This window comes from Arvicola amphibius, chromosome 2 (genome assembly GCF_903992535.2).
Source record: "Arvicola amphibius chromosome 2, mArvAmp1.2, whole genome shotgun sequence".
NCBI classification, from domain to species: Eukaryota; Metazoa; Chordata; class Mammalia; order Rodentia; family Cricetidae; genus Arvicola; species Arvicola amphibius.
In genome coordinates this window covers 171,840,666-171,865,713 of record NC_052048.2, presented here as the reverse complement: position 1 = coordinate 171,865,713, position 25,048 = coordinate 171,840,666, and the positions used below count along the sequence as shown (strand labels likewise).

Below are 25,048 nucleotides of genomic sequence, written 5' to 3'. Positions count from 1 at the left end.
CTGAGACTTCTCAAACATCCAACACTATGTGCTCAATAAAAGTTACTTGGCTCTTAGTAATTGCTGAGAGACATTTGGGAGTTTATGACACAAGCACATGTTAGAAGTATTTAATCAGTTACTGAATGTATGCCCAGTCAGTGGCCCAGCGGGTCATGAGTTAGGCTCACAAGGCAATTATCTGACACATGTGCTTTTTAAATGGAAACAGGAGCCTCGTAACAAAGGTGTTCGCTTTATTAAACAGAAACATCTGCTAACATTGTAGGGTTCTGAACGCCTTTTGGGGAGCTCTGGGGTTTTAAATTCTGTCGGAGGTTTCAGTACTATGAAAAAGTCAAAGACCAGAATTTTTCTGTAACATGCACACTTTTCAAAGTTAAAAGATTTATACAATCTGAAGAGAAACCAGAATATTATCACATGTTCACTTTCAAAAGTTCAAGAGCAGAAGATTGCAGGACGAGTTAGCTGGCCAAGTGCTTCCTATATAGGCATAAGGACCTGAGTTCAGATCATCAAATGTCTGTAATCCCAGCACTGGGGGCGGAGACAGGAGGATGCCTGGGACTTCCCAGCTAGGCAGTCTAGCTGAACTCATGTTCAGTGAGAGATCCTCTTTTAAACAGAAAGGATTCCACTCAATATCGACCTCTGGACTCCCCAGAGGGGTGTGCACTGTGCTCATGTGAGAGCATGAATGAACACACGTGTACATGTATGCACACACACACACACACGAGTATACTGCACACACAGCTCAAAGGCAATAATTTCATAGCAATGAACACACTCACAAACACTACTAAGTTCCAGACTATAAGATTCTAAGCATGGAAATAGAATATAAAGGTAACTAAGGTCTACTTTTTTCATTATGTATCTTGTATGACAGGTATTCATTTTAGCGGTTTAAGATTCTGGTGTTACTATGTTTGTAACATCAATTCCACGTCTGTTTTAATGTGTTTTACTCACAAGGGTTAGCTGGCGAGGCGGCAGAATGTGCTGCATGCAAACCTGATTACATACAAATTCGTTCAGACTCTACGCATTGTCTTTTTTTAGCGCCACAATAATTTAGAATATAGGCAATCTCTAAACAAATCCAGCTAGGAATTTCCCACTTGAAAAAAATTTCCACTTTCTACATGAGATGCATATTTGTAGGTAAGATTTTTAAAATATGTGCAAAGTTGACATTTTAAAGCTGTATACTTCATACCAGAAAAGGTATGTGTGCCCGGGGGGAAGTAAGCATTATTATAGAGGAGGAGTGCGTCTCACAGCAAAATGACTACCATGAGGAAATCCGCTGAGGGCAGTTGGTTGGAATGCTACCTTTCAGGATGGAATACAGCCTGGCTTGCTTCAATGGATTCCTGAATGCAGAGTTGAACGTCATAACTTGCAAGATGCTCTTCATTAGGGTCATCATTGATATCCATATCTGCAAGTAATTTTGAAAGAGGTAATTTCTTACACTCAACAAGGGATCCAGAACAATTGGTGTAATTAACATAACAACAAATGCAAAATGAAAAACAGAATACATTTGCCTCTCCTTGGTAAATACATATACATAGCTAAGATGTTAATCCACGTACATGTAAACTCCATTTTATTAACTTCAGATGTTCTGCTGAAACTTTTAATCACCTGCCCTTTGAATGTCTGTGTCTTTGAACTTTGACTTTCCAGCTCCGTCTCCAGACAGGCTTGTTGTCTTTTAATCAAACTTCTAATGGATACTAACTCGGGCCCATCATTTTATACAGCACATTAGAAACTCGGGACTGAGCTGGAAGAGAAGTGGTCAGTCCACAGTGGCCCTTTCATATTCCCCAGAGCCCTCAGATATCGGGTCTGCTGCTCTCGGATCATTTGCACATTTGAGATGAGGATCATCTTAACGTCAGCCATTGACCCAGGGCCTAGTGCTTCTTAACACGCCCATTTATTCCTCTGATCATTTCTGTTCATTTATCACAAGCCAGTCCTTTTGACTAGTCTGTCTCTCCTGAGGATAATATGTTAAAATGAAAATAAACAAACCAGAAGGCTCACTGGCTTAGTCTTACATTAGAAGAGTAAATATCTATCTTTAATGTTAAGTCAGCTCCTTTGGTTATAGGCAGGACATTTAGTAAATAGAGAAGCCAAAAATAACCCTAGAGTGGTGTGACTAAGCAATATGAAATTATTGTTCGTTAGCAGTATTTCCAAGCCCAATGCATTCCTTCTGACTGTTGACACGGTACTGTGCCTTTTGAAGGGGAGAAACAGAAACAAAGTCTGCCAGCAATTTCCAGACACAGTTGACAGACATGTCTTCTCAGTTTTCAAGGTCAGATAATCTTGAAAGACAGCTTTAGCTGTGCTGATAGTCAAGGTCCCCGGTCTCTGGACAGACTGCACAGAGACTCTAACTTTGTGAGGATTTCTTGCTTCATTTTTCTGGACAGAGCCTGGTCTGGTGGTCCACCCTCTGCAGTCCCAGCACTCAGGAGGCAGAGACAGAAGAATCACAAGTTTCTGTTCATTCTAAGCTGCAGTAATGCGATCTTGTCTCTAAACGTCAAATAAAACAACAACAGCAACACATTGTTCTGTGTAAGTAGCAGGGAGCCTTGCAACTGTTTAAGAACACAGAGATGAATAGTGTTGTGTGAGACGGAATGTGGGACTGTCCCTTGCTCCCCTGAGCATGCTCCCTAACACGAGCATAGCCATCTCCTCCTCCGTCAATGAGATCTGAGATCTTCTGGCCAAATAGATTCAGAAAGTATTTATTATTTATTATTATTTATTTATATTTATTTATTTCTATCTATCATCTATCTATCTATCTATCTATTATCTATCTATCTATCTATCTATCTATTAAATTGGTCCATTGTCTCTTGTCCGCAGACTGTAACTACACGAGATCAGAGGACTGGGGTGCAACCTCAGCATATGGAGAACACCTCTGCGTGGTCCTGGGTCTTGACATGTGCCTTGAAAGAATAAATGACGGAGCGCATAAATGAACGCGGAGTCACCAAGTTCTTCCTTGTTCTGACAACGGACCATTTCTCTCAGGAATGCAGTTTTCCTTCCAGCTGAACAGACTGACTGCTGACTCCGTATCTGGCTTCATTTCGCTCTCGTTTGTTTGTCTACATCCGTTTCTTTCTTCACAACGCCGTCCCAGCTGCTGTTCGTCCTGGTCCCCACTGCCTTCCGCCTGGCACAGGAGGCTTCCTCCTCCAGCAGCCCTTGCTTGGATTCTCAACCTCCTCTCGCCCTCCTTCTGTGAATGTTTCTTCTTATGTAACATTTCCCTGCCATTCGGATTTGCATGCATTCCATTTCTGCTCTGCAAATGCTTCACATATCCATGTTTTCGTTCTCACTGGACTATTGCTTTCCGGAGAGAGGGGACAAAGTCGTTCTTTCTTGCGGTGCTGGGGACCTAGGGTGGTCCCAGCACTGAACTACACCCTGGGCCATGCTCTCTCTTTTATAAAGTGTTCTTCGATTTTCCCACCCCTTGTTTTTCTGCTCTCCTAAGTAACAAATGACTTCTCAGTGAGGACAGGAAAGGTTCTTGACTCACTTCTACCCAGTATGCACTGAGCTCTTCAGATAAGACAAGTAGATGACGCAGTTAAGCCTTAAGCACTGCTGCCTTTCTTGCTGATGTAACCGCTCAGAGATGGGGCTTGCACCGTTACAGGGGTAAGACGGGATTGAGAGCCTCTCACCTCTTCAAATACCCCGTTTCAGTCTAACCCTGATGGAAATGTGGGCAACCAGTACACGAAACACTGCGTGCACCTTAGAGGCTGGAGTTGGTCTGCGAAACGGCTTCCCAACATTTTCCAATCGTCTTTTCTAACTGTATCATCATGAAGAATGTTATCAGCCAGGCCCAGCACTCTGGAGGCATAGGCAGGAGGATCTTTGGGATTTGGAGGCCAGCCTGGTCTACAGAGCTAGTTCTAGGCCAGCCAGGGCTACACAGAGAAACCTTGTCTTGAAACAAACAAACAAACAAAAAAAAGGAGGGTGGGGAATGTTATCAGTGTTCTTAGCTGTTTTATAGCTCTTGTAAAAACCTGGTCAAAATTACAGGGAAACCATGACAGAACGGCTCCAACCTACGTGCTGTCTCCCACAGACCCGACAGTTTAGATGAGGGTTAGTTCTGTATAGGTGCAGTCAGGTGTCAGAATGATCATAAAGGGTGTTATTGGGATAGCCTGGAGGTATGAAGACACAGTGAGAAAATCAGGTCGAGAGTGATTGAACTGTATTGAAAATTTGAAATGACGGGGATGAGAGATCAATTGGAAATTGTTAAAGACAGTTCCGCTCGAGCGTTTGAAGAAAGGCCAGAGAGCATTTTGTCATCTTACTTCCCCTCTCTCTTCCCCGCCGAGTGCAGAGAAACTACTTGGCCCTCTCTTCAGAGCAATGTGTCTTAGAGCACTTAATACTGTTCCGGAGGAGCCAGTAGTGAGAACATCTGCTTTTCACTAGTAACTGGCTTAGAAAACGATGGAAGAAACCCCCCCTCTTGTGTGTTTGTGTGTGTGGTGTGTGTATGTGTGTGTAGTTTGTGTGTGTAAGTGTATAACATGTGTGTGAGTGTATATGAGTGTGAGTATGTATGTGTGGGAATGTGTATGTGTGGTATGTGTGTAAGTGTGTGTGTGTGTGAGTGTGTGTGTGTGTGTGTGTGTAGACCAGCAATCATAGTTTTGTATCCTCCTCTATGGCTCTCACTGAACCTGGAGCTCACATTTTCTGTTTTCTTTTTTTTAAATTGTTTTTCTTGAGCTATATATTTTTCTCCCTTCTCCTCCCTTCCTCCCCATGCCCCTTATACCCACTACCATGATCTCCATGCTCCCAATTTACTCAGGAGATCTTGTCTTTTTCTACTTCCCATGTAGGTAGATACATGTATGTCTCTCTTAGGGTCCTCTTTGCTCTCTAGGTTCTCTGGGATTGTGAATTGTAGCTTACATTTGCTCAGCAGGCACTTAGCCTACTAATCAATTTCCCAGCCCCAATATTAAGGAAATTTTATGTAAATTGATTTCATTTACAGTACTGGTTAACCTTATAAGGGTAGAAATGCATTTAGAGGCAAATTGCGGATGCTCTCTCTGAAGGAGCATACCAACTTTGAAGAGGTTAACCCACGAACACTCTGAAGCTCTTTTATGTTTAGATAGTTAACAAAACAAACAAAACAAAACCAGCTAATTCCAGGGTTCTAAGTGATGAGTCCCAAATGTTTAGTCAAGATGTAAGTGGTTCTTCATTTGTTTTACAGATGCGCTAAGTTAAATCCCGCTTAGATGCAGAGGAAAAGACATTCTGGCGACTGTGAGGATTGTAGAATGTGTTTGGAAAGGATAGGGGTGGTGAGAGTACCATAGGACATAAACCATTGGGGTCTGGCTTTGTCTCAAGAACCGAGTATGGGGCTGAGAGATGGCTTGCGGTTAAGAGCACTGGCTACATTTCCAGAGGACCAGTGTTCAATTCCCAGCACCCACATGGGCAGCTCACACCTGTCTCTAACTCTAGTTCCAGGGGATCCGACACCCTCACACAGATGGGTGTCATACATGTGGGCAAACATCAATACACATAAAATATGTTGCAAGCAAGTATGGATCATTGCAGAAAAGTGGAAGTTGAGCCTTAATCATTTAAGCTCACACAGCTGGTAACGGAGCCTGAGCAGAGCAAAGAGAACAGACTCTTCGAGGCCTTCAGAAGCCACAGTCTGTTGTCTTTGTCAGAAAACACTTTGATCCTGTTCTTGACAGTTGGTGTTTGGTGACAATAACTTCCAAAAATAAATGCTAGCTCTCAAAGGCACATAAATCTTTGTGCTTTGGCTCTGTGCAGGGAGGTTTTGTGTTGCACAGGGTGGTCTGAGGTTTCCTTCGTTTGTCTTCATTTGTACTTTTTGTTTTGGAGTCTAAACATCACTGTCTGAAAAAAAAATAAATGGATCAGCCTGCCCGTTGGTGCCTGACTGAAGTGGTGAGGAGATTGGAACGGCATCGCAAGGCACAATGCAGTAGAGGGCACCAGGGTGTGGAGCCTCCCACCCTGCATCTTCGGATGTCTTAATGACAAGGTGGTTGCGACGCCCCTCAGAGCATCCCTCGGATTCTACTAGGTTCTTGTGTCACGAAATCATTGTTCTCCCCCTTTCCTATAAAAAGATAAAAACAATCGCATTTTTTCATGAATTATTTTGTAGGCTCACTCCTGATTACATCCGAGTCTGTTCCCTCACCTGTCATGACTCGGTCTCATGTACAACAAAACAAAAACCTTCTCTGTCAGTCAATAACAAGGGTGATGTGGGAATCAGCTGAGTGGACAGTTGCTTTCATGGTGCAAGGACTCTGTGTCCATAAATATACTGCCCTCAGCGACTGTCAATATCATTCTGCTACATTACTGAGAGATTCTGTCCTTTAGGGCACACTGTCCTTTCTCCCTGTATCCTTTCTCAAAAATGGGCCAGTAGCAGTTGGGCATTGTGTACAGTCCTCTAATCCTAAGTAGCATACGAGTGGCTGAGAGGCAGGAGAGCGTGACGTCAGCCTGAACTCACTACACAGCAAAATCATTTCAAAACACAACACAAACAAAGCAAAGAGCAAAATGCTTGTGGCGCCAGGCTGGTCCCCACTGTAGAGCAGGATTTCCTAGAAAGAGTTTTAGAAATGGCAAACGTGTGGCAAGATAGCAGAGGGCCACAGGCTGAAGTGTTGGTGGGAAGCGAAAATGCCTAACACAAGGACAACCCTGGAAAAATTGGGGGTTTCTTCATTCTTTAGCAAGCATACTCCCTACTCAGACCTTGGGTTTCCAAAAGAAGTGTGGGTGTCTGCTGTGTGGAAGGCTGAGCCTAGATCACAGAGAGATTTCTCTCTACCTTGGAAGTGGTTGTGGTTCCTGATCCCAGAGAGGAATTTGCGTATTTACCTTACCAGAGGAAAGGCAAGAGTTTAGTAGGAATATTTCCAATTTTTGATTTGTTAAGAAGGCAGTTATATTAAATGATGTTTATTTTTATTTATATACATTATGACATTTGTATTTATAATTTTTAAGACATAGCCAGTTTTGTAAATAAAATACTTTTTATGACTTTGATGCTTATTGCTGGTCACACACACTTATTTTCTCATGAAAGGATCAGTCTTGGGCTCAGGATCCCCAGACCAAGTTCTCAGCACCAAAGGAGATTTATTTGCCCCAGAAGGCACAAAGGCAGAAGATAGCTGAGGAGAAGGGGAAGGGAACAAAGAGAAGGGGCAGAGATATTTGTTCCAGAGGAACAAAGGACTGCCTCTGGATAGATCAGGGACAGATGTGGACCATGGGCAAAACATGCAGTCTGTAATGACAAAGGAGAACCTGTGTTTGGCTGAGGTGTTTAATTTTTGTTAAGCATATTAATTATGTTGGAATTCAATACGTTGATAGCTGGATCTGGATAGTCAGCCTCAGGAGGAGGAAGTGACCAAACAGGGGACTAGACCTTGGTGGCTAGCTTCAGGAATATAATCTAATGGAGAAGGGAAGGCCTGGCAGGGACTTGTTTGCTATGCCTTTCAGACTGCCCTTCACTCAGTGTGCTTTAGTACTAAGTAGCAAATCAGATACATGGTTTAATCGCAGATTTGAGCAACAGAGTTCACTAGCCCAGAAGAGTTTCCATGAGACATATACCTGTCAGAACTGGGCTCTTCCTCACAGTCACATGACTCTTGTTTATAACTAACAGTCTAATAATTCTTATGACACTTGCTTTTTCTATAAAAGAAAGACTAAGAATGGTAGGAAGAATTAGATACATTCAAATAGTGTCTTTCTGAACAGCACAAGGTACCCTTCTGGAGCATTTGATACACACACACACACACACACACACGCACGCACACACGCACAGACACACACAAGCACACACAGAGACCTTAGTCCATAAAACAAATATCATTTTAATGTTGCCTCAAAGATACATAACTTTATATTTTAGAAAAAAGAGATAAAAAAGGCAGATGTGGCAAGATCTTAGGATGACAGCTGATACACAGTGAGAATTTAGTAAGAATTGGCTGGATGAATGGATATTAAGCTGATATACACTGCTCTTAATATGAGCTTGGAAGTAGATATATCTTATTTTCTTTACATTATACATACTTTTTTGCCAAATTCACTTCCAATTTTGGGCCTGCACCAATTAATACTTACTTTTGTGTAACTTCTCTATCAATAGGACCTGTTACACCAGCTGCATTTATCTTTAGTTTCATATCACAAATGTTGACATTTCCCTCTCTACTATTAATTTCTAAGTCAAATTCATTTACGACAGAAAGATAAGAGGAAGCATGCTGCCTTTGGAAATGACTCAGAGTGTAGAGGGAGCCCTAGTGTTCCTACGCACAGGTTCTTCCGGAGGAAAACAAGGACACCAGAGAGGGAAGAACCCTATGCTAAGGACGACTGATGGATCCACATGCTCCCGTTACAGGGAAAGTGATCACAGTTAAAAAAAATTCTTTTCTTATGTATAACTCTCCATTTAGACATCTATCTTATGAAAATGGTCGGGATGTAGGAAAAGACTTATATATGAGAATGTTTATCTGATTTTAAACGCAAAAACCTTGATGAAACTCCGTCACCAATGATGAATATAAAGACATTGATGTCCAATACAATAGTTATCAAATTAATATATGAGAAGAATCCTTAGTGTCATACTCAATAGTGATAATCATTTTATAAACCAAATATAATCAGAGGCTTTTAAGGCAATGAGATTGACTCTTAGTCCCTTGGTTTACCAAGACCAAGGGGCAACAAGCCTTGGCTGTAGAAATGCAGTAAACTTAGGGCTCTGTACTTCTTTTCTAGTATTGGATAAATACTATGACACAATAACTCATGAAAAGGGGTTGATTTGGGGCCTATGGTTCCAGAGGCACAAGAACCCATTAACATCACGACACGGTAGAATAGCAGCAGGCATCAGACATGGCAGCAAGAACATCTGAGAATTCATATCATGAACCACAAACGGTCAGTAGCTTGAAATGGTGCTAGGCTTTTAAATTATCAAAGCCAAGCCCCAGTGACACACCTCCTCTAGCAAGCCTACACCTCCTACCCAGAGAGCCACAGACTGGACCAAGTATTCAAATGCCTGTGGATATGGGGAGCGTTTTATCAAATCACCACAGGTACAGAACTTGAAAATTCAACATGCATATGTATTGTGAAATAGTCACCACAATATAGCTAATTTGAAAATGCCATCTTACATAGCTACTCTTATTTTTGGAACCACCATTGAAAAAAAACAGTATGGGGTTCCTCAGAACATAGAGGTAAATGATCTAGTCCATTTCTAGAAATTTCCACAGGAACCGAGGTCTGCACTCCTGTGCCCACTGTGGCATTACTCCATTATTCACAATAACTAAAGGTGGAATCGGGCTAAATATCCAGGGGAATGGATAAAGAAAAGCGCTGTCTATCTCCCGTGGAATGTTATACTGTCCTGAAAAGAGTGGAAAGATGTCATTTGTGACAAGCAGGATAAAATCGTTGAGCATTATATTACCTAAAATGAATAAAACACCAGAGGAAAGACATTGTAAGATCTCAAAACGTGGAATCCAAAAATGGATTCACAGAAACAGAAGTGGATGATAGTAGCCAGGGGCTTTGAAGTGAGCATTTAGGGAGATGTCGTTCAAAGGGCAGAAAGTTTCAGTTATGCAAAGTGAAGAAATTCGAGCATCTAACACATGGCAATGAGTCTACAGCTAACAACGCAAAATCCTACACTTGAAATATGTGAGGGCAGAGCAGAGGTGTTCTTTAAATCATCAATAGTAAGAGGAACTAAGGTGAACCTTTTAGAGTCAAAGATTTCAAGCCCTCTTGGAAGCTCCCCGCACGTGCCTCTGGGGCAGTAGCTAAACCTGAGAGGAATGATCACCTGCATTTCAGAAAAGAGGGTGAAACCCAGTGGGGCCATTTCTTGGCTTGGGAAGCAACAGGCATCTGACAGATTCATCCACTTACGTGTCTCACTCAAGCATAGATGTCATTACTTAAAGCATTATATCCGTTCACATGAGGAGAAATTTTATATTTTTATAATAAGAGGTAGCTCCCAGGGATAGGATACAAGTTAAATAACATAAAAACATAAAAAGCATCTTTGGCTTACACAGTTGGGAAAGGTGAGTGCATAAATGAGATAATCACAGAAACACTTCTTAAAGAGTATCATGTGCATGCATGAGTGTGTGTGTGTGTGTGTGTGTGTGTGTGTGTGTGTGTGTAGGGGTACGTATTGCATGGAGGCTGGAGTGTTTTCTTTGATAGTCTTCTACTTTATTTGCTGAGACAGAGTATCTTTCTAAACCTGGAGTTGGATGATTTAGCTAGCTTAGCTAGTTAGCTTGTTCTCGGGAATCCCTCTTCCGCCTCTAGAAGGCTGGGAATCTGAACTCTAGTCCTCATGACTGTGTGGCAAGGACTGTATACATTGGGTCATTTCCAAAACTCTTATTATTCTTATTCATATATGCATACACACATACATATATGGATATATACACATCTTCTTAAAATATTTTTTTCCCTAGGCATGGCTCATTTTGCTGGACACAAAAATTCCAGTGTAGTACTCAAGTCTATTCCAGACTCATCCAAGCAATACCAAGCTGTTGCATAACTTAATATCATATACTAAGACTATGCACAAGTCATTAATTTTCTCCTGCTGGAGGCTGAACCTCTGCTCTGGTCCTGGCCTGCCCACATCATTTGTCTGGCAGTCAGTAGACACTGTCTGTCATTATTGGATGGCTTAACTTCTATGGAATGAGGAAGTAGCAATTTTGATTCATCCATGAACAAGTCCTCTAGTATCTCTGATATTTTATTTTCCTTGCTTTCCCATAGGACCGGCCATTTTCAGAGTTGAAACTCACCAGGAAACCCACCAAAGTCCCATTTCCAGCATGCCCAATGCATGTCTAGCTAACTTCAGCTTTGGTACAGCAGCAGGGAGCTTCCTTATCTCCAAATGAGTCCTTGATGCCTTGTCTAGGTTTATGGGTTGGAAGGAGCATCAAACCCCTATGTCGACCTTGAAACCAAAATTCAATAGGCTCAGTTCTCTGTTCTTCAGAACTGTGCTGAGAGACTGTGACTCTCTGGAGCCTTTCAAGTATCTCCTTACAGGCTGTCAGGACTCCACCAAGCCTTCTTTTTCCAAGGTTACACAGTTTCTCTCACTGTGACATGACTGAACTTCCCTTGTCTTCTCGAAACTTTCCTGTGAACACACTCACACACCCATTGTTTTCCAAGAGGTTCTGAACTGCAGGCTTTGAGTGTAGCCCAACAGGTGCAGGCAGAACAGCACACCATCTAGGGCTGGAGAGATGGCTCAGTGGTGAAAAGTACTGCTTGTTCTTTTTAAGGTCCTGAGTTCAATTCCTGGCAACCACATGATGGCTCACAACCATCTGTAATGAGATCTGTTACCATCTTCTGGCCTGCAGGCAGAATGCTGTACATAGAATAAATAAATCTTTTTTTAAAAGAAGAAGAAGAAGAAGAAGAAGAAGAAGAAGAAGAAGAAGAAGAAGAAGAAGAAGAAGAAGAAGAAGAAGAAAAGAAAGAAAGAAAGAAAGAAAGAAAGAAAGAAAGAAAGAGCACCTTACCATCAAGTAGGCATGCTCACCTCTCTCTCCTTACACATTGCATATCTACTAACTTAGGCCAGGCCAGATAATCTTGGAGGCCATCTTGCTACACAACGGATTTGAACCTCTCCTGCCCCCAGTTCTACAGGCTGTATTTTTCACACGCTTGCTGAGCCGTGCTCCATGTCACTGTGTTTATTTCTGCTGTCTTTCACCTTGTTAAAGGTTGGCCTTTATTCCCATCTGCTGAGACTGAACACATCTCTACTACCCTCCCTACTTAATCAGTGTGTCCTCGATGGTCTCGGTGCTCTGTGGAGAAGGACAGATGTGGAACAGAAATTAGCATAGGTCAGAGGCCTCCAGGCTGGCACAGGTCTGTTACTTAGCACCCTTGAGAAAAGCTGTTTATCCACTTACAAATCCTGTCAAAGACACTCCTTCCAGTGCTCATGCCTCCTTTTTTAGGATTCTCATGTCCAATACCTTGTTGAAAGACAGATGCAGAATACGGACAACTTTCTGCCACTGACGGACAAAGGCACCAAGGCCTATGGGTTCACAGCTGTTATCTTCCCAAGGGGAGTCAGGCTATTCTACCTATCATTCAAAAAACACACATCCAATGTCGACTGTGTTTGAGGTTCAAGGCCCCCAGGCCCCACCCACCCATACAATATCAACATCGTCAGAGTTTCTTACTTTGAGAGATTGTGCTCTAGGTGCCGGGGGATGGCCTAACCAGCAAAGCACCCACCACATTCAAGTATGAAGACCGGAGTTAGAATCCCCAGCCCCCACATGAAAACAAACAAACACAAACAAACAAAACTCCCCCCAGGGTCACCTGTGTCTGTAACCCTACCACTAGGGAAGCAGAGACAAGTGGGCTCCTGCAGCTCATTCTCCAGGTTCAGCTAAAGATCCTGTCTCAAAAGACAAGGTGGGGAGTGGCAGTCGGAGACACCCAGTGCTGACCTCAGGCCTCCAGATGGACACGGATCTATACACTAACACACACGTGCATGGGCAAATAAAAATAATAAACTTGGGGTATCAAAGCAGGCTAGTTGGTAATGTTGCTTGCTGCCAAGTCTGATCTGAGTTCAGTCCTTGGTTTCCATGTGATAGAAGGAGAGAACCCACTCCTGAAAGTTCCTTCTGAACTGCACAAGTGTGTCATGATATGTATATACACATACATGTAATAAATGCAACGGAAAGTTATTAAAATGAATAAATCAAACCTTTAGAAAGCAATGCTTGGTAGACACCATCCCCATTCTTTTTTCTCTCGTTCAGTGTTAGGCCTGAGGCAAACATGCAGTAGCTCCCCAAGAAGCATACATTTAATGAGTTTAATAATCACCGTAGTACTTGTCTACTGAGGCTTCCTGTACTGTGCACACCAAATGGGTTGAGTATTCCATGTTTACAGCACACTTCTGCAGTTTTACAGGTGGAACCAAAATCGAGTTGGTCGGGCAGCCTGCTCAAGCTCACCCACCAGAGGGAGGGTGGAGATGGGGGTGCAGGTCTGGTCCTCTCTATCAGACACACAGGTTTAGCTTGCTCACTACAGCGGAAGGATTCATGAAGCCCAGGTCTTTATAACCTGTAAACTCATAGGCTCGAGAAAGAGTTTGGTAAAGGAATTTTGTTCACAACCCACAGATTCACAATTCACAAACTAATCAGCTCCAGGTTAAAATAAATTAGGCACAGCTTCATGTGAAATTATGAGATATTCTTATAAAAAAAACAAAGTATAAAACTATGTTTATAATCCTTCCACTTTGAAGCTGTGATAGGTATTTTGTGGCTGTAAAACCATTTTCTACATAGACAATTCCCCAGAAATTCTTCAATTAAGAACCAACGAGCCTTGGCAGCTCCTGCATTTGAAGGTCTGGCAGTCTTGCTGTTCTCTGGTCTCATCTGCAGGAGTAAATTTCCAAATCTGCTGAGTTCTGCTTTTTTTCTTTACATCTTAAAGGATTTTTTTTTTAAAAAATCTGAGCACAAACGTCTATCTTTTTGCAGTTAGTGATATAAAGAAGCCTCCATAGAAATTTGTGTTCAATCCTCACAAAAGTCACTTCCACCCCATCAGAAACCATGAGAACAGATAAGGCCCTTTGGGATTCTCTGCTATTCACATGGGTGTCCCTCGATAGTATATTCCTACTTTATTTTTCTTATGATATGGTTCTGTACTGCATAATAATTGCTGAGTTGCTGCTCTATGAATCAATGAATCTGTCCCCGTTTTATGCTATAATTAGATAGGTGAGCCCATAGGTGATCAGTCAGATTTCAAAGGACGATTTTCACCGCACCCTGTGTGTCCATCTGCTCCAAATATTTCCAATGCTGATACTCCATAAGCTCGCTGGCAAGGTACAGATCAAATATTTCATAATCTCACCTTTTGGAATGTTCGTCTTGTTATTCTTATCCAGGGCCTTGCCTTCCTAAACCAGAGGAAGTGCCTTGGAGCTAATGTGTTCCTCAGTGTATCTAAAATTAAGTATCCAGTCTGTGTTTAAATTAAGATCTGACCTTGGGCAGCAGAAGCACAAGTGTTCCCTGGCACACAGGAAAGAATTACCCGCGACTGCTGCTGACTCTCATCAAAAGAAATGCACGCCCGTGGAAGAATAATAACATTCGATGTGTTCTGGTTGGTTCAAAGAGTTTACAGAAAAGGACGAGCAGCCAACTCAGCTGTATGGAGGCTTCTTGTTGAAGGAAAAGGTCCTTCCACCCACCCAAGCCAAAGCACACTGTTGTAGGAATTCAGAAGGTAGATTGTGTGTCAGCAGATCCCCGTGCACTGGGCAGGTTTGAACGCTCACTATTACTTCCAATCTTCAACTTTTAGATCAAATCTAACAACACTGGACAAGATCATCTTATTACCAATTTGTTATCCTCACTGTGATTTGCTCTTAAAAACTGCCACTATGACCCAAGATACAGATAAAGCTCTCAGTGGATCCGTGCTGACCCAAAATGCACAGGTCGACAAGCGAGTATATGGAGTAGTAAAACAAATAAACAAATGATAAATAAACCACTGGAGGTGTAAAGCTAGCAACAACAAATAAAAAAAAAAAAAGAGGTTTTAGTTTGAGGGCCCTTTTCTTAAAGGACTCCAAAATCAGAAAGACGGAAATATTGCAACCAATAAAATCTACCCTCTTACCATTTCCTGATGTGGAAAAAACCTGCCTTGTGGTTTTTTGTTTTTCTGACAGGGCTATCTTTGAGTTAGTTACCCAGGCCACTGTCAACATTCACAAAGCCATCTGGCTTCTGTCTCTCCCTCTCCCCTCCCCCACTGACACAACGGTGCCCCAGGATCCTTCAGTCTCCTGGCTTCTGGAGCTGAGTGACACTCCTCATTCTATCTCAGAGTTCCAAGTCGGATCCAGTGGCTTTGATCTTCCTGCATTTCTCCTGCAGGATTCTGGGAGCAGAAGCATACTAGACTTGATTTTCTTTTTCTTTTCACCTCTTTGTCTTTGGGGTCAGTCGGTAAACATGAATACTGTAACCACACTGCCACTGTTCTTAAACGCCAGAAAAACACCTGCACCTTCTTTAGCTGTAATACACAAGGCATGCTTCTCTCATCCTTGGGGTAAAACTTTGAAAAACAGTTCACATTTATATAACTGTTAACTGAACACCGAAAGAGTAACGGTGGAGGATTAAAAAGTCATGGGCATTTTCTAAGTTATTAACCTGATTTATTATTAATCTGATGGAACTTTTCCATAAAATTTGTTATAAAAGGCACAAGAGATGCTCAATCCTTCAATTTTCATACAACACGGCTTTAACGCTCATGTTAAAAATTCAAACAAATCTTCGGAGTTTAATGGAATTTATGGGAAAATGTGAACTGGACGTTTTCAAATGTGGTTTCCGTGCATTGCAGGGAGGTGCTTGCTCTTAAATCACTTTGTGCTGTCCCAGTGTAGAATAGTTACTGTAGACTCCTTCCAAATCACGTTCAAAGTGGTTCAGGAAAAGGACAAAAACCGAGAGACTTTGTGGTTAAGTGAATGGCACAAGCTACTAAGTAACAGACTTACAAATACATATTGCTTTCCCTCAGGGTCTCTGACAGCTGGGATTTGCTTTAAAATTCTCAGTCATGTGTAGTGGCAGATGCCTGGGGAGGCAAAGGCAAGGGACCATTTGCTCAAGGCCGTCTTGGGCTATAGGCTAAGACCCTTTCTCAAAGAGCAAAAAATATTGAAACTCAATGTATTCCTCCCCAACACTAATGTGATCATGTCACCCACCGAATTTATAAGGCCTATCCCTCAAGTCAATCATCCATACACATATGTAATAAAACCCTTTGAGTAAAGAGCGATCTTCTCGGGGATTAATAATCCCCTTCACATTTGTCTTGTTTTAAAGTGTCATGTTTTTTTCTGAGCAGATTTCAAACAACGCACCTGTGAAATTGTAGAATAATAAGAGGGTTTTTTGAAACATGCCTTCGCGTTGCTAGCGGAGGGTGAGATTCAGGAGAGGCATGACTGAACAGCAAGGGATTATTTAATAGCACCGTTCCCATGAGGGTGCATGCAATGAGACTGACACCCAGAGACACCTCCCTTCTCTCTATATTTAGGAACACATGCATGTCCTGGTTCAAGATGATAATTATAGCAAAGGACATGGAGAATCTGAGGTTAGAATGGCTGAGATGTACTGTTCGAGGCTGCCCTTGGACTCGCCCGTTTCTATTTAAGGAATAAGGGGGTTTGGGTAGTATTGGATGGGAATTCCGAAGGAACACAGGAGCGTCTCTGTGTCCATGTTTAAGGCACCTGCTGGCCCTGACAGCCTCGTTTTACCGCAGGTACTCTGTGTCCCTGAAAACAGGTGTAAGGTCTGCAGGCTTGTCATCATGAAATGAAATTCATCTCTTGCTATCATTACACATAATCCACGCACTGTCTCTCAGGGCCATTTATCAAGCTCCCACTAGACCAGTTCATTTTTAAAAAGCCCTATAGGAAGCACACACTAAGCTCTGTCTTCTGGGAAAAAAAAAAAAACACGTGGGGGAGTCCTATTATGTTATCCTAGCATGTGTCGACAGTAAGCAGATACCTGTATATATCCCATTCAGAACAAAGTAGACACGCAAGAAAAGAAAGTCATCAGTTTCCAGCTCGTCCAGCTTGCTGTCGAGTGCTTGGATCATGGCCTTGTTTGTTCAGGCGGAAAACCAAGGAACTGACACCGAGTCAAACTTTAGCACAAACTCTGCCAGGAGTGCTGACGTCACACACCTGCGCGAGAATCCCCACGGCTTGCCCTCATTCTAGTCACAGACAGACAGAGTCACACACTCAAATGCAGGAGAGTAGTTAAAGGAAATTTCTCAAAAAAAATTTTTTTTAAATCCATATGATCCAGTGTCAGAACACTGTCAAAAGAACAACCCGTGGTGAACAAGGTGAACAACTTCTTGAGGAACTGTGGGAGCGGCTCCAGGAATAAAGGCCTTTACTCCAGGCGTATTTTGTTTCCTGGCTTGTTCCTGGATACCATTTCATGGCTCCTACGACATTTACGTTTAATTTATAGGACATGTTTGTTTTTGTTGAATGTTGCAATGCATCTAGAGAACTCAATCTGTTCAGTGTACCCTGAATCTGGATATGTTTTTCTGCTTTGCTTTCTTGCTTCCCATGATATAATCTATAGTATGTGTCCGGCACTGTGTTTAAATTGGTCTGTCCTGAGAAAGTTCTGTTGATATTTAGTGTGTGCTTACTGACCTTTATTTACATGTTTTTATTCTGAACTCAAACCACCTTCCTCGGATCACTGCTTTCTTTGTTACATCCGTGTATAAAGCACACCGGAACTGAAGTCAGGCTGTCTACAGCATTAGACTGTGGTCTGCTCCATTCTTTCCGGTCCTCAGGTCCATTCAACATCCATCATCCTATTTCTGAGCACACGGCCACTGGAATTAAAAGCCAACATCTCGAAGAGATATGTGCCCACCCGTGTTCACTGCAGCATGATTCAGAGTAGCCAAAATATGCAACCATGCCAAATACCCAGCAGTAGATGGCCAGTAAATATTATAACGGAAGGTTATCCACCCTTACAAAAGAAAGAATCCTACCATTTGCAGTAAGATGGATGAGCCTAAGATGACCTGTGTGAACTAACCCAGATATAGACAGACAGACAGATGTTGTATGAGATCACTTATTTGTGATAACAACAAAAAAAAACCAAAACAGAATTCACAGAAACAGAGTACAATAGTGTTTTCTAGGGTTAGGAGAGTGGGCCAAAAAAGTACAAAATTTTAGTTATAAATGAATAAGTTTGAGAGTTCTAATGTATAACATGATAATATGTTATATGCTCATAGCACATACATTTTAAACATGTTAAAATAGCAGATCTTCAATGTTCTCATGAGATACAGTGTTAATTATCCCAGTGATAGCTATATTAATTAGTTTTGTTGTTATTTATCTACATTTATCAAACCACCACATTATGTACTTTAAGTTTACACAAATTTCATTTGTTAATGGGACCTTAATAAAACTTAATAAATTAACTTTAAAAATATTCATACAATAAATATTTTGACAATGTTCTTTTTCCTCCTCCAACTGCTCCCAGATCCTCCTCACTTCCCTACCCAGACAACTACATATGCTTTCCCTCTTTTAAAAATCAAAACAAAACAAACAAATACACACACACACACACACAACCACCACCACAACAACTCCATAATACTATGGAGTCCATCCTGTATTGATTAACTACTCCTAAGCATGAAGTCGACCCTAAAGTGCAGTTGAAGAACCATTGAAGAAAATGTTTTTTGCCCTCTCCCTTTAGGTATCAATTGCAAAGAGCTTCTTGGTTAGGGTGAGACTTTGTGCCCATTTCCCATGCTCGGTGCTGTTATTTGACAACTTCATACATGTATGCAGGCTTTATGAACACTCTCCCCACTTTTATCTCTCCCCTATGGGCCCCCCAGCCCCTGGCACCACTACACGTGCCTTTTCTAGTTTTATGCCTTTTGATTTAGTTTTAGGACATATTTAGTTTAACCAGGGACATCAGTGTGACCACTGGGTTAGTACTATCAATTGAAGCACAGTGGGGTTATCAAGTTGGAAGTGTTTTGAAAGTAAAATCAGTGATAAGATTGAAACCCAGGTCAGACAGTACAAATGTTAGTCTGGCTGTAGTATACATCAATTCTTACCTGTAACAGGTCTATACTAGTGTGATTCCTAAAGTGTTCTTTAGGACAAAGGGGGAAGGAATAGTCTCTTTTGTGTGAATAAGCTTGTTACTTCAACATCTAACAAGAATAAACAGTTTATTTTTTCAGAACTGTTAGTCTACAACAGAGAATCTGTAAGAGGAGGAATGTATGCAACTCAGTGCAAGGTTATTTGATCTCTTTGTTCAGTTAATTACATCCCACTGAAGAACTGTTAAGGGAATCTAAGACATTCATTTGCCTGTTTACTCCCTGTGCTTGTCCCACGGTATTTTAATTATTGCAGCAGCACAGAATAGTGTGACATTTGGGAGAGCAGACCTTTATTTTTTAATTTCAAAATTCTTTATGTCACAGGTTGTTTCTTACACATGACTTTCAGAATCGTTTCCAGTAAGAAAAACGAAATTGCAACTGAAAATGCACCGAGAAAAGATTGATCTGGGGAAAATTGATCTGTGCAAAATATTGACTCTTCTCCCCAATTTAAGTTTGTATTTTGATAAAGTTTCAAAGATTCTTAATGAGATAGTGAACAGTCCTTAAATATTTATTCATTAGTATTTTATAATTTTTATTGCCTTGTGAGTAGAATTGCCTGTCTCTAATCTACTTGAAATCCCAGGCTTGGATATATATTGGAAGCTAACCTTGGTGTGTTAACTTTGTCTCAGTTGCTCTTCGGAGCTCTTATCTGGTCTCATGATTCCGGAGTGATTTTCTTATCTTCTCTATGTGTAGTCTCAGCATTACGGATGCTGAAAGGTTGGATATATGTGTTGGGGTAGGAGAGAGGATAGATTCTACTAAATCTTTTGAGCAAGAAATTAGTATGTAACCCCTGGATGCCTGCTAAAAAGCTCATAAAGAGCACAAGCATAGGAGGCACTGCAGGACTTAACCTGCGGGCTGAGCGAAGAAAGAAGGGTCCCCACCTCCTAACATCAGCTCCTGGACCATCGGAACAGAACACCCAGGCACTGTCTTCCATGGCTGAAGTCTTCCTTTCATGTGAGATGTTTGGCCTTTTCCTGGGCTTGGAGTTTGATGAGTTTTGATTTCTCTTTAACTTTAGGATCTAGAATGTTGTGGTTTGAAGTTCTACCTGCTAAGAACCCCCTATTTTACAGCTTGGGATTTCACTAAAATATTCCTGTGGTCTTTACCCTGTCTGATCCTTTATATGAATTATATTTTGAATCAGAGGTGAATGATTTCTTAAGCAAAATTTACTGTGATTTCTTTCGTCCTTCCAGCCCTCTCATCACCTCTGGACACCTAAGTAAGATACATCCCCCTGCCTGTATACAAGGTGTCCAGTTATCTCCCAAGAATGCATTTACTGATTAGTGTCAAGACACAAAGACAAGTTCTCCGATCAGAGAACACTGAGGGCTGGAGAGATGGCTTAGTCAGTCTAGTGCCTGCCAAGAAGCATGGAGTCCTGAACTCTGAGCTTCATTACCTATACAAAAGCTAGCAAGGTGATGTATATCTGCAATCCTGGCGTCAGGAGGCAGAAGGGGGTGTGGAGAGAGCCAGATTCTTGGATCTCATTGGCCAGTCAATAAACTTCAGGATCAGTGAGAGATACTGTCTTAAAAAAAAAAAGGTAGAGACTATCTTGAATACTACCATAGAACCTTCGTCGGGCAACAGATGGAGACAGAGACAGATACCCACATAGGAGCACTGGACTGAACTCCCAAGGTCCAGTTGAAGAGCAGAAGGAGGGAGAAGATGAGCAAAGAAGTCAGGACTGTGAGGGGTTGGTCCACCCACTGAGACTGTGTGCCTGAGCTAATGGAAGCTCACCAAGGCCTGCTGGACTGGGAGTGAACCAGCATGTGATCAAAACAGACTCTCTGAATGTGGCTGATAATTGGGGCTGACTGAGAAGCCAATGATAATGGCACTGGGATTTGTCTCTACTGCATGTACTGGCTATTTGGGATCCTAGTCTATTTGGATGCACACTTTTCTAGACCTGGATGGAGGGAGGGGGTCCTTGGACTTCCCACAGGGCAGGGTACCCTGTTCTCTCTTAGGACTGGAGGGTGAGTGGGGGAGCGGGAGGGAAATGGGAGGAGAGGAAGTAGAAATTTTGAATGCTATTATTTACAAAGCAATAAAAAATAAATAAAATAAATAAGGTAGACATCTATAGAAAAAGGCACCCAATGTTGAGCTCTTGCCACCCTCTCCCAACACAGAGACACATGATTTTTTAAAAGGACATTTAGAAACTTGTTTATCACATAGTGATTCTCACAAACATTTTTAGAAGCCAAAAATCAAGAGTTAGATGAAGATTAAAAAAATTTACTTTTTTTGTTGAGCAGGATTCTGTTCTGTAGCCTGAATCTAGATATGTAGAAAATCATCTTTCTTAAAATAATTGCATAACTAAATGGTTCTATCCTACCACTCCTCAACTCGATTACCAATGAGCAAAAGAGCAAAATGAAAGTGTTATGTCATAAATGAATTATTGATGATATTTCATTTTCAACTGCTGAGTGGTTGGGAAGTTAGAGAGTGTCTATACCTCTACAGACCCATAGTCCTCCACTGGCTGTGTTTAAGACTGTGGTGCAGCACCCACTCTCTGTGAGAGATGTGACGTATCCGCATGACAGAGAGCTGATGGAAGGCTTGGGGAGAGAGCTACTTGTGGCTATTGCATTATCAGAAACAGAAGATGATGTTAAAGGGAAGTGAGTCTGCTACAGCTCACTGCAACTGATGTTGTGCCCACAATACAGCCAATACTACATAATGGGAGATGAGCACATGAGCATAGGTTTCTCATCAGTCCACTTCCTGAGTATGTATTTTGAACTCTTCCAGGATGGAGCTGTGTATTGTAAATATTGGTCTTTTTCATAACAGACATAATCATGTGGTCTCTTACGGTACTCTAGCACTGTTGCTTTGGAGTGGCTTGTCCCTTAACAATCACAATGTTAGGTAGTATTTAGTGAGTTTTTGTTATAACTAAGCATTATGCCAAGTCCTCTGCTTGGGGATTCTGTGCAGGTATACAGCTTATGCTCTGTACAAAGACACTTGGGTGAAGGATCAAAAAGATGAAATTCACTTCCATCACCAGACCCCTATGTGGTGCTTTGGTGAAGCATTGCCTCCACCAAGACAGCGGTTTCAGAATTTCCAACCTGCACAAAGCAATTCTTGTCCTCTATACACAATCCCATTTAATCTCCACAGCCTTCCTGAAAGGTTGGTGACAAGGCCCAACACTGTGACCACTTTCTAGGGAGGAAGGAAAATTAAAGGATTAATGAAACTTCTGCAGAGGCATTTGGCTAATGAGAGGAGCAGCTAGGATTTTAACCCAGGCGGAGATAAGCATTGTGCTAGATGTTCTCAGAAGTGTGAATGTGTTTAGGAACAGACACTTCCTTGGCATAACCACAGCCCTTCTGCTCCCTGCAGAGCCAGAGACACTGTGTGTGTCTTCCCACCCGGATGAGTGGTTGCTCAGACGAAAGGAGGCAGGGGCACACTCAGAGCTGTCCCATGCCTAGCGAGTTTGACTGTCATGGTTTTTTCTCTCAGTGACTCCAGCCACTCAAGCAACCGAACTGAGAATGTATCAGGTCCTGTGGTAGAAAACCTGGACATAGCTGTAACACACCTTAGGGGGCCACCTGTGGCCTTATGTAAACATTTCTGTCTCTGGCAGGTGTACAAGGGTCCTGAGCAGGAAGGAAAAATGGGTAGATTTCAGGGGCCCATGACTCCTCACCCCTAGGGATCTGTTTTTTTTTTTTTTTTTTTTTTTCATTTCTTGTTGGGTGAAAGTCAACAATTTTCTACACAGCTCATGAACTCAAAACTGCTGTGAAGAAATACTATATAATAATAGCAATCTCTTTTTGGAGAAACATCGTGAACAAAACTGTTAAAATGGTAAATGATGGGGCCTAAAGCCAAAGCCTGCTCTCTTTGAGTTGTTACCATGCTCTCTCTCTCATCCCTGTGCCTGAATGCTGCGCCTCACAAGCTGCCACACAGTTTCATTTGCAAGGGGAAATTCCTTAAGAGAAACCAACAAGCCAGCTCATATTCTTAACCTAATTTTAATATTTACCTAATTTTAAAACCTTATTTAGTCTTGATTATAGTTTTTTGTTTGTTTGTTTGTTTGAGATAGGGTTTCTCTGTATAACAATCCTGGCTGCCCCATAACTCATTTTGCATACCAGGCTGGCCTCAAACTCACAGAGATTCACCTGCCTCTACCTCCCGAGTGCTGGGATCAAAGGCGTGCACCAGCACACCTGGCTCTTGGTTATAGATATTAAGACAGGTCTACCTCTAGCTTAATGGTGGCCAGTACTTACATCTAAAGTATGTGTTATCACTTTCTATAACAAACAAACTTTGTGTCACACTGACTCACCCTGTGTGGTTATTTTAAATGAGAATGGCCCTCATAGGTTCATACATCTGAATATTTGGTCCCCAGGTGATGAGACTGTTTGGGAAGGACTAGGAGATATGATCTTGTTGGAAGAGGTGTGTCTCTTGGGGAGGGCTTTGAGGTATCAAAAGCCCATGTCATTTGGGCTCTCTCTCTCTCTCTCTCTCTCTCTCTCTCTCTCTCTCTCTCTCTCTCTCTCTCTCTCTCTCTCTCTCTCTCCCCTCCCTTATTTTTGTGGGGGAGATGTCAGCTACTGCTCCAGCCCCATGCCTGCTCCCTGCCACGGTGGTCATAGACCACCTCTGAAACCACAAGCCTCAAATAAATTCTTTCTTCTATAAATTGCTGTGGTCATGGTGTCTCTTCACAGCAATAAAAAAGGAACTAAGGCACCCTGAAATTCTTTTCTTCAGAGCAGGTCAAGCTCACTGAGACCTACAAGAGTCCTCATGCTCAGCTCACTTCCTCAGGCTGAAGTTCTTTCCGCTCATCTGTTTCTTGGGTCACAGACCTTTCTTGTCACTCCACTATTCCTTCACATCTTTCTGTCCCTTTAAGATGGTCTATGTCACTGTCCTATTGCTGTTAAGAGAAACCATGACCAAGGCTACGAGTGTAAGAGAAAGCATTTACCTGGGCGCTTGCTTACAGTTTCAAAGCTTAATCCATTATCATCATGGGGGACGCAGGGTGGCACACATGGCCCTAGGGCAGTAGCTGAGAGCTACATCCCGATCCACAGGCAGGGAGGCAGAGCAAGCACACTGCCCTGGTATTGGTGTCTGCAATCCCCAGGGACACACTTCCTCCAAGGCCACGCCTACCTCCACAAAGCCATACTTCCTTATCCTTCTCAAATAGTACCCTCTCATGACTAAGCATTCAAATATATGAACCAATGGAGTCATTCTCACATAAAACACCACAAAGACTCAGATTAATTAAACCTTCTTTCACATTTCCCACGAACTTCTCCTAATTTTTCTACAACCCATCTCTTTCCTCCTTCATTTCCATACCATGCTTAACTTGTCTTCAAGAGTAGTTATTTATATCCATATATACCAGATTTTAATGTAAACACTTGAGATCTGGCAGAGTGACACTGTGCTTTTCACAGTGTGGACAATTGACAAATGTGAATTAACTGAAGGCCAGTAGATGAACAACGGCAGGGGACCCTCCAACTTCACCATGTGCTTTGTGTGTTTGACTTCAACCAATATCCAAATAGGATTTTTATAATTTAGGAAAATATAAACTGGTGTTTTAAGCTAAATTCATAACGCATTCCACAGCAAAGTCAACTGTTTTTAAATAAGAACCTAGTGAATAATTGATTTGTGTGATTTTTCAATAATTAACTTAGTTCCCAGAAGCTAGAGGACTTTATATAGATTTGTAAATCTCTTAGTACCAGGTAGATTGCAAATTCGATCTCAGTTAATTTTTAACTTTCATTCTGACTACAATTATCTTCTAAGTCATCAAACAAGAGTCAGGCAGAGATTAAGTCAAGGGGAAACGTAG

At 41.9% G+C, this 25,048-nt stretch overlaps 1 protein-coding gene across 5 annotated transcripts in view; it reads right to left on the bottom strand.

Moving 5' to 3' along the window:
• Positions 1-25,048, bottom strand: part of Asb15 (ankyrin repeat and SOCS box containing 15) — a 47,713-nt gene that overhangs the window by 16,201 nt on the left and 6,464 nt on the right. For 2 of the 5 annotated variants that reach the window (XM_038320101.1, XM_038320099.1), the window contains exon 2: positions 1,342-1,450. In XM_038320101.1, the coding sequence (XP_038176029.1) occupies positions 1,342-1,448 (107 nt within the window). In that variant the 5' untranslated portion in view covers positions 1,449-1,450. Of the gene's footprint in view, positions 1-1,341; positions 1,452-12,155; positions 12,366-24,151; positions 24,282-25,048 lie in introns of those variants that run through there. The other 3 variants (XM_038320097.1, XM_038320098.1, XM_038320096.2) reach the window with 3 other exon arrangements.